Genomic DNA, 14,669 nt, shown 5'->3' with positions numbered 1-14,669 from the left:
TAGCTTTGTAAGCAGTAATAGACTAAATATGCGCCATTTAGGCAATTCTAAGCTCACTAGAATGGAGTTAGATGTGTTGCTGCTTTTTCTTGAGTCAGACCAACCTGAACCCAGCTGCAGCTGCTCACTTCCAGCAGCTGGAGCTTATTCACCAGTTAAGGTGGCAAGCTTTTTTAAAATATCATTATCAGTATTCCAGGGGTGTTTTTGTCCTTCACATGAGTCTGTTTGAGGTGAGGCAGTGTGAATATAGAATCATCTGTCTACAAATTTTAATGGGTGCAGTTTGAAAGCATGTTTTGATATGCTCCATAATGAGCCATTAACAGTGTTTCATCCCTATAGGAGGCAAAATACAGGGTGATAGTCATTCATACAGAAAAGGTTAGGTTTTTTCTTTTTAGAGCACAGTCATTATAGTGTTTCTCTGAAAGCAGATGGCCAATGCAGTTTAGCAGAGTACAGTTAAAGGTATTTGTGGACCTGTCTTCACTTGTTATCCACAGTTCTTTGTTTGCTGGTCTTGGAACTTCAGAAGTTGGTTTTAGAGGCACTGGGTGATTGTTGAAGCCCATGCTCTCTGGTTGATTTTGTGAGGTATTGTGATTATGTAGTAGATGAGGATCCTTGCAGTCTGTTACAGTAGGCTTGTTAGCTGCCAATGCCTAGAACCATTGCCACATGCACTGTTTGTGTTTGTTGTCAGTAGAGTGACTGGTTACTCCTATAAGGCTTTGCTGCCTCTCATATTGCCAGATCTAAAAGCAGCCTCCTGGATCCTGGACAGCGTGCTTTTCCTGTTATCCATCATCTGTTGGTCTCACACAGCTTAACAGTTTTAACCACAGTCAAATTATTTCTCCACTTTCTGCTGTATCACAGTCTCATAATCTGTGTGTTCCCATAAACCCATGTGGCTCATTGTTAAAGCAAAATCTTTGCTAAAACTCCTCTGTGTACTTTACAAGAAGCTCTGCAGCGTTAAATTGGTCTCCTGTGGCCACACTCTGATGTCCTTCAGTATTGCTTGCTCCCGTCTCACACTGGGTCAGAATGCAGGCATCAGCATCTCAGTCAATATTGAAACTTGTGGTATGGATTTTCTCGAACGTCTATGCTGGCAATATCTGTAAGCCCGCCAATGAAATAGATTTTATTGTTTTAATTGTTCACAGGAGACACACAAAAGCTTGTTTTTTGTTTTAATTTTATGATGTTTACATATGAGCATATGCAGCCAAAATTCTTACTGAACATTTAATAGCAGCAGCAGATCAGTGGAATATTAGTTGACTCAGTGAAACGCTGAACGTCTTTGCCACTAGATGGCAGAAGCACATTTAATTTTTTTAACAAATGCTGATGAGACTTGTTTCAGGAGGCAATTTTAAGGCCACAACATAAGAAATAACATGTGCGGTTGACTTTATGCTCTATCTACATTTTAAACGTATCAACATTTGCAACTTTGTGAAATCACTAACACCTTCCCTTATCAGGTAAAACTTACAAATATCTGGAAAATCTGTCTGCCTCAGTTTCTGTATGGCTTGTGAAATACTATATTATCTTTTTTAGAGAGAATAAAGCATTAATAGTAAAGCAAATGTAAATGCCCTGAAGAAATAGCTCATTATATTTAAACATGAACTCATTGTTCTTTCAAAACCAAGCATTGTGCACCATGCATGCTTAATTTCCTTATTGACCTTTGCTGTGTGTGGGTGCAGAACTCATTTGGCATCTCAGTCCAGTTCTCTGTCAATTAGATGCAGTGTGTATCGACTAGGCTTCATTTCTGCTTCTAAAAATGAACGCTGATGTAACAGTCAACCTGACAGCAGACGTTTACGTTCATTAGATAAGAAGTGAAAGTAATTAGACCTGTCAGTCTCAGAATGTTGAGAGTACACAGTCGCTGAATCCAAAGCTACACTTGAAAGTTAACCCCAGGTTTATGGTGGCAGTATTTTAAAGTTTCTATTTAACATTCTCTTGGACAACACACACAAAAAAACTTTTTGTTGCATAGTGACAGCATGATTGTCTTTTTCATAGATCATCTGTTTTTATATTATTTTTTCATTTTCAGCTCTACAGTAATATTTTACGATTGCTGCATTTTGTTTGCTGGAATTTTACATATGTGCAAATTTTCTGAGTTTGGGTATTTTCTTTTTATTAAGATAAATTGGTAATCCTGATCATTATGCATTCTGCACAAATGCACAATAAAGATAAATACTTTCACCTCCAAACACACTGAGGAATTGGTTACCTTTGCTGAATATTTCTGGAGAAATTAAGTGTGATAGTTATTGGATCTGTGCGCAGCTCAGTAAGATCAGTTAAACACAGCTATTTAACAATAATACAAAGATGGTGCTTATCAATCTAAGACCTAAACTCTCATCTAACAGGAATCTTGAAGAGCGCCTTATTAAATCCGTTAACTTAACTGATAACAGTTGGGTTTGACAACTAGAGGCCAATGGAAAGTTTAAGTCAATTACAGCTTGGCAGGAGGGGCTTGAAAATATTTGAGATATTCCTTCAACACAACAGGCACCCACTGCCCTATCAGTCTGTGACAGTAAATGTCATTGCATTTGAATAAAATACCCCAAAATTTGCAGTTGTATTTTTTTAATTTACCATTAGATTACCAATATCAGTACAATGAAAACCATTGTTGTATTAGCATCTGCCGTGTGTTCCCTTTTGTAAGCAGTTAACACGTACACTGTTTCATTTGGTATGGCCGACTTGGTCTTCAGCTTCTGATAAGAGAAGAAAAACTCTCCTCTGAAAAATAGATATACTAAAGCATTGCAGATAAAGAAAATCAGAACATTATTTCAAACAAAGTCTTAAACATTCTTCACACAAAGATAAAAGTGCATTGGTAATTTGATGTTCTTTAATGTCGTCTTCTCAAGTTTTCTCAAAAGGCGATAGACCTCACACTACAGAATTTGTACTTTTTCTCAGATTGATTCTGAAATAAAATGGTCTTTTCTGCTCATGACATGAAAATGTGCAGATGGAACAGTGACCGCCATCAAGTACATCTTTTTTTCTTCTTCTTCTTGAGCAGTTCTGCTCACAGGGTGGGCTTAGATGCAAAGTGCCTTTTAGTCTGAAAACTAATCAGGGGTAGGAAAGCCTGTTGGGAATCCTTCAGAAATCAGATTAAATGATGTCACATTTGACCCATAGGTGACCACCTCTCCACAGGAATCCCATGATTATGAGTTTTAATAACATGTAAAAGTCTACAGTCCAAAACAGATTTATCAGTTACGGATGAATGATTAAATGTCTGCTGGTCGGCCCTGGCTTGTGGCCTTTTCTGCCACTGTATGAGACAGGTTAGTTAGACTGTAATGAATCCAGTTTTGACAGCACTCCTCCAATTGTGTTTGGACTGTTGCACTGCAGAGGCTTTTAGGCACCGCATTTCCCATCATACTTAATTAGAATATCTTGGAAACATTGTGCTTTTTTACAAGAGTGCAGCAGCAGCAGCAGCAAACAATTAATTGCAGACAGAGAGAAAGGGATTTTACTGTAGCTGTTATGACAAAGTTTCACTCAAACACTAAATGTGCAGGAATAATGCCAAAATGTTTGCTAGAAGAAAATATATTTTGAACTTTCTTCTGTTTTACAGAAGAAAATATTCTTTTTTAGTGTCATAAGCCAGCAAAGAATATGAACTCTCAGGAAACCAACAAACAACTCTGATGCTAACAAACTAATTATACCACAGCCAGTTAAAGTCTATGCATTGGGTATTGCATTGTTATTTCCAAATGTTATGAAATATGTCAAATATATTAAAATGAGAAAGAGATGTAAATTTATGAACACTGAAATAAAATCATAATCTACCAGACCTTTTTAAAAGTGCATTAAACTTGATTATTATATGAACATGGACATTAGATTTGCTTGATTTTAGAAACTTAAATTCTCATCATGTCACATAGATAATGTGTAGTTTATGGTCTAAAGGTTTTTTTGTGTCATGTTTCTTGGATTTTCTGACTCAGAATTCACACAAAGTAGGATTCATGCTAGTTTGGACTCTTAGTTATTGTTCTGACTCTTTTAACTTTAGCAATTAATGTTTAGCTTCTTCAGAAAGTTTCAGCAAAGTAACTGAGCACTCAGCATCACACTGCATTTTAGCAAAAAAAAATTGCAATTTCTCTATTTACATTTGTGTCTTGTCTTTTGTTTTTTTTGTTGCTATATTGCTGGTTTAGTATTGCCAGTTTTATTTTGAAACCTGATTTTTCTAATAAAGTTTGTTTCTTTCTGGTTTTCAGACTTGTGTTAGTTGCCAACTGCCCTGTCTGCTGTTTCATCCAGAGGATCAAACTTGTCAAACAGTTCCTTCTTTCTTTTTGTTCCTTGCCAGTTTGATGTTGTTGTTTGTGTGTGCTGGTTTTCTTTGCCCTGTTCCCTCCTTCAGTTCATGTTTCTTGAGAGTACTGGATCATCTGCCGCAGCAGCATGTTTGAAAGTAAGAAATAAAGTTTTGTTTCCTCTTTTTTTCTACTTGTGAGACAGGATTTGAGTCCTCACATTCAATAACGAGCACACTATGACACAGAAGTTTTTGGCTTTTTTCCTGAGGATCTTTTCTTGTACTCATCCACTCTGTCACTTTGCTTTTTAATGAGTTTTCAGAAACTTTTTAGACTTGTTTTTGTAGACCATACTATGCCAAACCCTCTCACCAATCATTTTTAGCTGACTTTTTACACACTTACTCGTTATAAGAACAGGAAATAATCATAGCCTTTTCAAATCCAGTTTTGTGTGTAATTTGGACAGTTACGTTGTGCATGTATCTTCACACAAAAACAGAAGAAAATCCAAAACCCACTTGTACAGTTTATCTTATTAGGATTAGAGTGTCTAGTTATAACCTTAACATAACGAGAATTCACATCTCGGCTCTAACCTCCACCACCCTCAGTGATGTTGTTTTGCTACATTAGGACAGAGCTTTGGTCCCCAAAAGGATTACTAGTGCTGACAAGGTCAGTGATTATATTGGAAAGGTCCCACTGGCATTAACAAAACCAAGTACACATCCTCACATACTGCCATTCTTTGAAACTGATGTCCTTTAAGTATGTGTGGATTTCTGCAAAGTGCTTTGCAATGGACCTAATTGTGAAAAGCATGCCGTAAATACACCTGGCTTGTTTTGAAAGCAGTATGATTGCTCTGGCCATATGTTATAGTCTTAATACATGGTTCCACATACGCCTGGGGAATTTGGTGCTGCAAATAAAGAAAATGATTAAACTTGACTGGTTCAGCTGCCTTTTTGTTCTGTAATATCCCAGGAGTAACATAAGCTGAGAAGATGGATTTGGCTGCCGGCTGGTTGTGTTCAGCTTCTATAGGTTACGCAATTTTCCTTTATAGGGGAGGATTTCAGAGAAGTTGCTGCAATCATTTACTATAGGGCTCCGGCTTAAAAGAGTTGTGAGTGACGAAGACAAAATAAGCAAAAAATAGTCTAAATGAGATCAGTGTCTCCAGGGGATTACCAGTTGCAAAAAATAGGCCTGATTAGTGCAAGCAATTGTTAAAATGGAGCCACTTTAGCAGCTCAAAAAAAGACTTGGGTAGCACCAAAGGAGACATTTTTAAAGGGAATAATGCTGTCACAATGTACAAATATAGCAAATCAAAGAAATTTGCTTTTAGTTACATCGGATACGTATTGGCTCTTATTTGTATGAAGTTAAATTTGATCCAAAGATTGTGTTTTATGTTAAACTTTAGATAACATTTGAGCATTTCAGCTACATTCCCATGATGGCTTTGTCACCCTAAAATAATACATATTGCTACAACATGACAAACATCTAGACAAACAAAAATATCTGTAGATGTTAATGAAAACAGCAAATAGATATAAAAAGGATGATGTAAGAGTATGTTGGCTCAGACTGAAAACACAGATGGTCCGTGGTTATATCAGCATCAGGTCAGCTTCGTGTCACCTCTCACAGTTCAAGGCATTTTACATGATGCATATCTCTGTTAACAGGGTTGCAATGACACTGGTGCCACTGACAGGAGGGAATGCAAGCCCTGTCTGCTCAGTCAATGTTATGCTGTGATAAAAACGTCTGAGGATTCAGCTGTAGGGAAGCAAGAAACTATAATCAACAAGTAAATACTTATAGATCACAACTGCATCTGAATATGTGTTAATTTCTCTCTTCTAAGGTGACAGTATACTTGAACAGCTTGTGAAAGACAGTTAATACTTTTCAGTGTCATACCAAAGCAAACATACTAAGTTTGTGAGCTCTAGCAACCACAAACATGAGGTGAGTTGTGCAAAAGAAAAACCTTTGAACCTTTTGTTGTTGGTGATCAACAATGAAAGAGCAACCTAAAATCACTGTTTGTTGTTCTGACATAAATAATTCAAACAAATGACTTGAACTGCAATACTTGAACCTCACTCCCAGCTGCACCATGCTCAGCAATAAATCTGCTGCACATCAGGTGTGCAATTACAAATGTCAGTCCTTTATAGACTGACACTTCTATCCACTAGTAAGGATTGGTCATTTACAATCGATTTGATATAAACGTAGCATGACAGAATATCATCAAACTCTCTTCTTGCCTCAAAAATAAGCTTGAAAGATTGGGTATGATCCAATTCCCTCCATGCCATCACTGCTGTCAGAAAATTCTATTCATCTTCTTTTTCATTTTCTCTCGTAACAAGAAGCTGTCAAGGCCCAAGGGCTTTGCCTTGCAGTTTGCTTGGCTATATTTATAATTGGACCCTGTCAACAGTGTCCAGTGCAACTCAAGTGCAAGGTTTGTTATGGCAGCTAGTGTGTACTGATTTCAGCACATGCCAGCTGTGAGATGGTTTGTCTGTCATTAACACATAACTATGGGAAGGTGCAGACACAATGGTTGCTTCCACATGCTTGTGGATGGAATGGAAATTATCTAAAGGTATCAAAGAAAACTGAGAACAGCTGAAGTTAAATTCTTCTAGACATGTAAAGCTTCAGGAGTGCTACACATTTACAGAGAAGCATTATATGTATAAATAAACAAAGACTGGTGACAAATTGAATACTCAGAGCAGTTCCACCTGTCATACAGTAGCATCGCACATTTGAGGTACAGAAATCAGATGTTTTTTTTTCCAGTTTTGTTTATCATTTGACATACTAATTGTATATAATCACATTTAACAAGCAAAAAGATATTATGGGTTTTGCATGCTCATCTATTTGCTCATCAGGAGCCCAGCTAAGGCTTGTTTTATTCTCCTCTGTCTCTGCAATTCCTGTCAAAGTTTGCAGCCATGTTCTTTGTGTCCTAATCAAATCTACAGTTAATAAATTCTGTAATTTTGGCCTGCCCTGCTGTGTTGCCAAGCATCTGGGTGGGTGTTCTCCTAATCAGCGCTGGTTCCTCACATACTGCGAGTGGTGCAAAAAGAGGTCGGTTCATGACTGAGTCTGTCAAGAGTCAGGGGAAAATGCTCTGCTTGGAAAAGTGTCAGACACCTAGAGGACAGAAGGAAATAGGACAATGTCACCGCATGGCTCCAGTAAATACAGCAGAACTTTGATCTACTAAAGAGTGGTTTGTGTTCAGGGTGAAACATGTTCAAAAGAAATTCTGTATTTAATGACTGTGGGCACAAACTTCTGCCTTGATCTATTTGGCCTACATTAATGTTCATTTCTTCAGTACACATTTTAAAATAGCAGTATCTTCAAATTGTGTAAAATGAAAAGCCTTGCATTCCTTGCAGAAATGTGTATTACCTAATTCTAGTGCAATACCTGTAAAACTGGCTGAGTTGTAGACATTTTTGTGTTAGTTAGGGTTTATAAGACGTGGCAGCAATCTTGAATTTGTCTGAATCCAAATGGTAATCAGTTGTAGTAAATCCAGTGATTACTTTCTGTAAGTTACATTAAAATGCATCCAGTGGTTCATAAGATAGTTTGCTTACAGACAAGCAGACTCCAACAGCTGAAGGGGAAGTTCAGCTCGGTGATCAGTTAATGCTCAGAGCATGTGGGATGTGAGGACGACTCTCAGCTTCTACATACAAAACAAAATAGCTCAGTATTTGTAAAATTTATTGCCATTTTTGTGTTTGGTAAGGTCAGTTGGCTTTGGCGGCAGTCGTGTAATAGACTGACTCCAAAAGCAAATGATGTGTAGATATACATCCAGTGACCACTTCCAGAGAGCTTCATTAAAATATGTCCACTGGATCATGAGACATTTGCTAACAAACCTAAACGAACATGCACACAAATACATAGGCAAAAACATTCACGCTTAACATACAATTTTTTAACATAGAAAAGATGAACAAATCAGATTTGTATGAGAAGAAGGAAAACATCATACCGAGAGCTGTTTGTGAAACAGAGAATAAAAACCAGTAGGGGGAGACAAAGTTCTTCTCTGGTCATAGTTAAATTCAAGATTTTGTTCACACAGACCTGATTTTGGGGGCTTTCTTTCATTAGTCTGAGTGTTGCAGGATCAATTTGGAGACGCCAATCAATTTTAGACACATTCTCCATCATATATTAATCTGCACGAAACGCATCGAGACAAAAACAATCAGAACCCAGTTCTTTGTAAGTGGCACTGTAGGTTCCACCCTAAATGACAGGTCTGCTTCTCACGCAAATATCGCCTTACCCATTTTTTTTGTTTCCTAGTGAACCTTGAAAGATCTGTCCTATCTGGCACCGTTCACTCTTTGCAGAATGACACACAGCACGTCCACTGAAATCCCGACAAACGCATTCCTGTGGAGACGTCGACCAATCGGCGGAGAGGAAGGCGTGACTCTGCTTTACTCCAGCAAAGCAGGAGTATGAAGTTCAGTTAACAGTAAACAGCTGCTGTGAGAGAATGGTGCACCTCCGCGCGCACAGGTGCGTTGTATTATTATCCAACTCCGATTTTATATCCCTGTAACTTCAGCTGAGGTGTGTAGTTTGACAGGAGTGCATGCACAAAGTTCTGCGGGTCTCCGCTGCGGTTCCGCTCCACAAATGGCTCGGATTATTACTGCTGCCCCGCATCTGCACGGGACTGGCGCTGCTTTGGTTCTGCTCGCGCTCATTCTGACAGGTGATGCAGCCGCAAATGTTTTCGACAGCTACGGATTGTCGTACGCCCTGAGGTCTGAGCTTTCGGAGGACGCGATATTGGTTGCCAATAACGGGATCCGCGTGCCTTTCGGGAGATCCGTTTCCATTGATCCCGTTAACGATTTGGTGATCCAAGTTCAGCCCGGTGACAGATGCAGCGTTACAGTTTTGGATAACGACCCCCTGTCTCAAAGGCCGGGACACCTGTCACCGAAAAAGTTTCCGTGTGAATTTGGCCCCAGCGACGTGAAGTACTCTCACTTTGGCTCCAGGAGTCCTCCGAGGGACAGAGTGAGGTTACAGCTCAGGTATGATACACAAACGGATACAATTATAATCCCGTTCATGATGGAGGTGGAGGTTATTTTCAGTCAGCTGGAAGTGGTGACAAAAAATATGCCTCTTACTGTTGACAAACTGCTGGGCACAAGTAACCCCATAGACAGAGGAATATTGGAATTTACCTTTGATAGAAGTGCACAACAGTGTAAACTAGTCTCCCTCTCCAGTGGCAGCGTGCTTCCCAGATATGGAAAACTTGTGGATGAGGACAGCCTGGGAACAATGGTAGACTGTGATGATTTTATTAAGATGAACACCCGCTATCAGCATACTTTTACTTTGAAGTCCCCAAACAGAGATTGCATCCCCATGCTTGTGGAATTACAGGACAAGGAAGGGAATGTCCTCAACCAGGAATTTTTCCAGATTTTGGTGAGAATAAAAGATGGGGAGGACAACACCCCTCCTAAACCCAGCTTTGTTGCTATGATGATGATGGAAGTTGACCAGTTTGTGATGACAGCAGTAACCCTGGATATGTTGGCTGCAGAGGATGCAGAGTCTAATCCTGACGAATTAATTTTCAACATCCCTTCCCCCCTCACGCTTGATGAAGGCTACATAGTCAGCACAGATGACAGGAATTTACCAATAACCTCATTCTACCAAGGAGATCTCAAAGAATTGAAAATTGCATACAAACCTCCTGCTGTAGATTCAGACACCGAAAGAATTTTCCAGATTGAGTTAGAGGTGGTGGACACAGAGGGGGCTGTATCAGACCCATTTGCTTTCATGATTGTTGTTAAGCCTATGAACACACTGGCCCCTGTGGTCACAAGGAATACTGGACAGTTACTGTATGAAGGTCAGTCCAGGCCTTTGTCTAGTTCACAGAATCTGGAAATAAGTGATGAGGATGATTTAGACAAAGTCCAAATTACTGTAATTGATGGCTTGAGACATGGAGAGTTAACCATTCTGGGTTCCAGGAGAAAATTTTTCACCCCAGCTGACCTCGATGCTGGAGTAGTCACCTACCAGCATGATGGAAGTGACACATACAGTGATAATATTATCTTCAGAATGACAGATGGCACACATGAGGTGGAGTTTTTGTTCCCTATCACCATTGTGCCAACAGACGACGAGCCGCCCATAATCAATGCCAACACTGGTTTGATTTTGTTCAAAAACCAAATGATGCAAATCTCCTCACTTATGCTCAGTGCGGCTGATATCGACTCAGAAGATTCAACAATAAAATTCACATTAGAACCTCCCTTTTCAACAATCGGGCAGGTGTTGCTGCGCCAGTCTGAGGCACCAGAGGACCCATCTACCTGGAAGTTTAATACAGAGGATGAAATGTATGAGAAAGTTGTAACTGAATGGCTGCAGCAGGATATTACAGATGGAAAACTCTTCTACAAGCACTTTGGGCTCCACAGCACTAGCATAGTCATGGATCAGTTTGTGTTTAGAGTACAAGATGACAATGACCCGCCTAATCAGTCAGGTAAGAGTGCATTCATAATAAAAATTCTCCCTGTTGATGACCTCCCACCTGAGCTGTACCCTGGCACAACCCTACAAATGACTGTGCATGAATATCAGCTTACATACATAAAAAAAAATTCTCTCCGGTACACTGACCTTGACTCAGAGGATCGGGATCTCAAATACACAATCATCCAACCACCAACAGACACAGATGAGAATAATCCTCTTGTGTTGGGAGCTCTGGTGTTGACTGAAAACCCCAACAATGAAATCACAAGTTTCACTCAGGCACAAATTAACCACCATAAAATAGCTTACAAACCACCTGATCTGGAGCTTGGAATTACCACGCATGTTTTACAGTTCAAGTACACTGTGGAGGATCATTCTGGAAACAGCGCAGGAGGATTTTTCACAATATTTTTAAAGCCTGTGGACAACAAACCACCACAAATAACAAACTCTGGGTTTACTGTGCTTGAGCGTGGCAGACATATCCTAACTAGAGCTGAGCTGGACACCACAGACACGGACACAGACGGCAACAAAATAACCTTCACTATTACACAGCCTCCTCTTCACGGTCAGATGCAGTTTACATTCACTGACATGACAAAAGGAAATACTTTCAACTTGCATCATATTGGAAATGGCATGATCTCATACATTCATAGTGGAGATGAATCAACAGTAGATTTAACACAAATAGATGTCAGTGATGGGGTGCACATTGTCCCAATAACTATAAAGATCACCATAAAACCAATTGATGATGAAACTCCAACTATCAATCTTCCAGCTGGCACAATAGGCTCTTACTTAGATGTACTGGAAAATGAAGCTACAGAAATCACAAGTAATGTCATCCAGGGAAAAGATGAGGACACTGATGACCTCCGTCTGACCTTCATTGTTGAAGATAAGCCATCATTTGGTGAAATTCTGGTGAAAGGAGTTCCGTCTGACACATTCACTCAGGCTGATATCATTACCGGCTTTGTGGTCTATGCTCATACCAGCGGGGAGATAGGCCTGAACACAAAGGAGGACTTTTTCAATCTCACTCTGACAGATATGTCTGATGAGTGGACTGTCGGAGGAAATAAAATCACAGGCGTTAGAGTACATGTAACTATTCTTCCCCTGGACAGCCAGGCTCCAGAGGTCTTTGTTGGGCCACAGTTCACTGTTACTGAGGGAGAAAAGAATGTAATTCAGATTCTTCATATAAGTGCCAATGATGTTGATACACCCAGTGATGACCTCCTCTGTACAATTATTGTACAGCCAACTTCAGGATATGTGGAAAACATTTCTCCAGCCCCAGGCTCAGAGAAATCCAGGTCTGGCACAGCTATTAGTGCTTTCACCATCAAGGACATCAGACAGAATCACATTTACTATGTTCAAAGCATTCACAAAGGAGTCGAGCCGGTAGAGGACAGGTTTACCTTCAGATGCTCTGATGGCATCAATTTCTCTGAAAGGTACTTTTTTCCCATCTCCATAATCCCCTCTAATGATGAAAAGCCTGAGATTTACATGAGAGAATTTGTAGTTATGGAGGGCATGAACATAGTTATTGACACTCCCATCCTGAATGGTGCTGATGCAGATCTGCCTTCTGATCAGCTCACATTCTTTATCATCAAACCCCCCAGGCATGGATTTATTCTCAATCAGCTCACTACTGGCTCCCTCCCTGTATCTAACTTCACTTTGGATCAGATCAGGGAGGCCTCCATTATTGTGTATGAGCATGATGGCTCAGAGACAACCGAGGATAGCTTTGATATTGTTCTCACAGATGGAAGGTTCAGTGTAGAGAAAACAGTAATAGTTATGGTAATACCTGTGGATGATGAAACTCCAAGGTTGGCCATTAATGATGGCCTTGAAATTGAGATAGGTGAAGTTAAAGTAATTGACAGCAATGCTTTAAAAGCTACTGATCTGGACTCTGAGGATAGCACGCTGACTTATATTATCAGGTATGGGCCCGGCCAGGGATATTTGCAAAGAACAACGCTTTCTGGGAAATTGCAAAATATCACTGTCGGGATGAATTTTACACAGAATGAAGTGGATCAGGGACTGATTGTTTACATCCACAATGGGCAAGAGGGAATTCGTGACCTCATCAAATTTGATGTGACAGATGGATTCAACCCTTTAATTGACAGATACTTTTATGTTACAATTGGTGGCATTGACATGGTCTTCCCTGATGTGGTCAGTAAAGGTGTATCACTTAAAGAAGGTGGCAGAGTTACTTTGACAACTGACCTTCTTAGTACAAGTGACCTTAACAGCCCAGATGAACACTTAGTTTTCACAATCACCCGCGCTCCAGTGAGAGGACACTTAGAATGCACAGACATACCTGGGATGCCAATCTCATCCTTTACACAGCTCCAGATGGCTGGTAATAAAATCTTCTACATCCACACCGCTGACGATGAAGTGAAAATGGATAGCTTTGAATTTGAAGTGACTGATGGCTACAACCCTGTCTTTCGCACTTTCCGTATCTCCATCACTGATGTGGACAACAAAAAGCCTGTAGTAACAGTACACAGTGTGGTGGTGACAGAGGGAGAAAACAAGCTCATCACACCGTTTGAACTAACAGTGGAAGACAGAGACACTGTCGATCGGCTTTTGAAATTCACAGTTACTCAAATCCCAGTTCATGGTCGCCTGCTCTTTAACAACACCCGGTCTGTCACCTCCTTCACAAAGCAGGACCTAAATGAGAACTTGATCAGCTACAAACACGATGGCACAGAGAGTGCAGAGGACAGTTTCTCCTTCACTGTCACTGACGGCACCCACACAGACTTCTATGTTTTTCCTGACACAGTTTTTGAGACTCGAAAGCCCCAAGTGATGAAGATTACGGTTCTTCCTTTGGATAATGGGGTGCCACAGATTGTAGTAAACAAAGGTGCCCCGACACTGCGGGTTCTGGAGACGGGTCACCTGGGCTTTGTCATCACTAGTAAGACTCTTAAAGCAGAGGACAGAGACAGCATTCAGGGTTCTGTTACATTTAGCATTACTGCAGGCCCAGAACATGGCTACCTGATAAACCTTGGCAGAGGAAATGCTACTATCACCAGCTTTACACAAGGTAAGAGAGCAGCTTTTCAAATTACTTTTTAATATTGTGATATTCTATATTTGTAACATTCTAAAAATATTCTCACTGAAGACAAAGTTTAATTCTCAGAGGCATTTGATGTAAATTTTCAACTCACCTCACATTAAACATCCTGTGCTAAATGCACTCCACACATCATGCCTGACAAACAGAACAACACCTCTTTCTATCATAAAGGCTTTTGTTAATGTTTCATCCAGTAGAAAGCCTGTTTAGATAGAAGAAGTATGTATGTGCCCCAGGCTCCTGATCTCCAGAGGAGTGCATTTATCAAACAATGCCTGGTGTGATTCACTTTGGGAGAGAACTGTTGGAAATTTGTACATTACTGCAGAGCAGTTTTCTAAGAAAAGCCAAAAGTATTACAGCTATGATGACAGATATTATGGACAAGGAAACATGTCAAACGGAGGGAGACTGGCTCAAAGCAAATCACTGACTTTGTAAACAGCACAGGGTGCTGCAGAAGCTACATTTCAAACAAACCAGAGGGGCGTCTTGGTTAATGGCAAATCTCTGTGTAG

At 40.1% G+C, this 14,669-nt stretch overlaps 1 protein-coding gene across 1 annotated transcript in view; it reads left to right on the top strand.

Annotated features, from left to right (window-relative positions):
- The first annotated feature begins 8,927 nt into the window (after window positions 1-8,927).
- Window positions 8,928-14,669, top strand: part of frem2b (FRAS1 related extracellular matrix 2b) — a 61,704-nt gene continuing 55,962 nt past the window's right edge. Inside the window, exon 1 of the mRNA XM_017416302.3 lies at window positions 8,928-14,115. Within this exon, the coding sequence (XP_017271791.1) occupies window positions 9,099-14,115 (5,017 nt within the window). The 5' untranslated portion in view covers window positions 8,928-9,098. The remainder of the gene's footprint in view (window positions 14,116-14,669) is intronic.

Source organism: Kryptolebias marmoratus, linkage group LG2 (genome assembly GCF_001649575.2).
Source record: "Kryptolebias marmoratus isolate JLee-2015 linkage group LG2, ASM164957v2, whole genome shotgun sequence".
Taxonomy (NCBI): Eukaryota; Metazoa; Chordata; class Actinopteri; order Cyprinodontiformes; family Rivulidae; genus Kryptolebias; species Kryptolebias marmoratus.
Note: the sequence above shows the minus strand (reverse complement) of the source record. Positions and strands in the feature narration are given on the sequence as shown.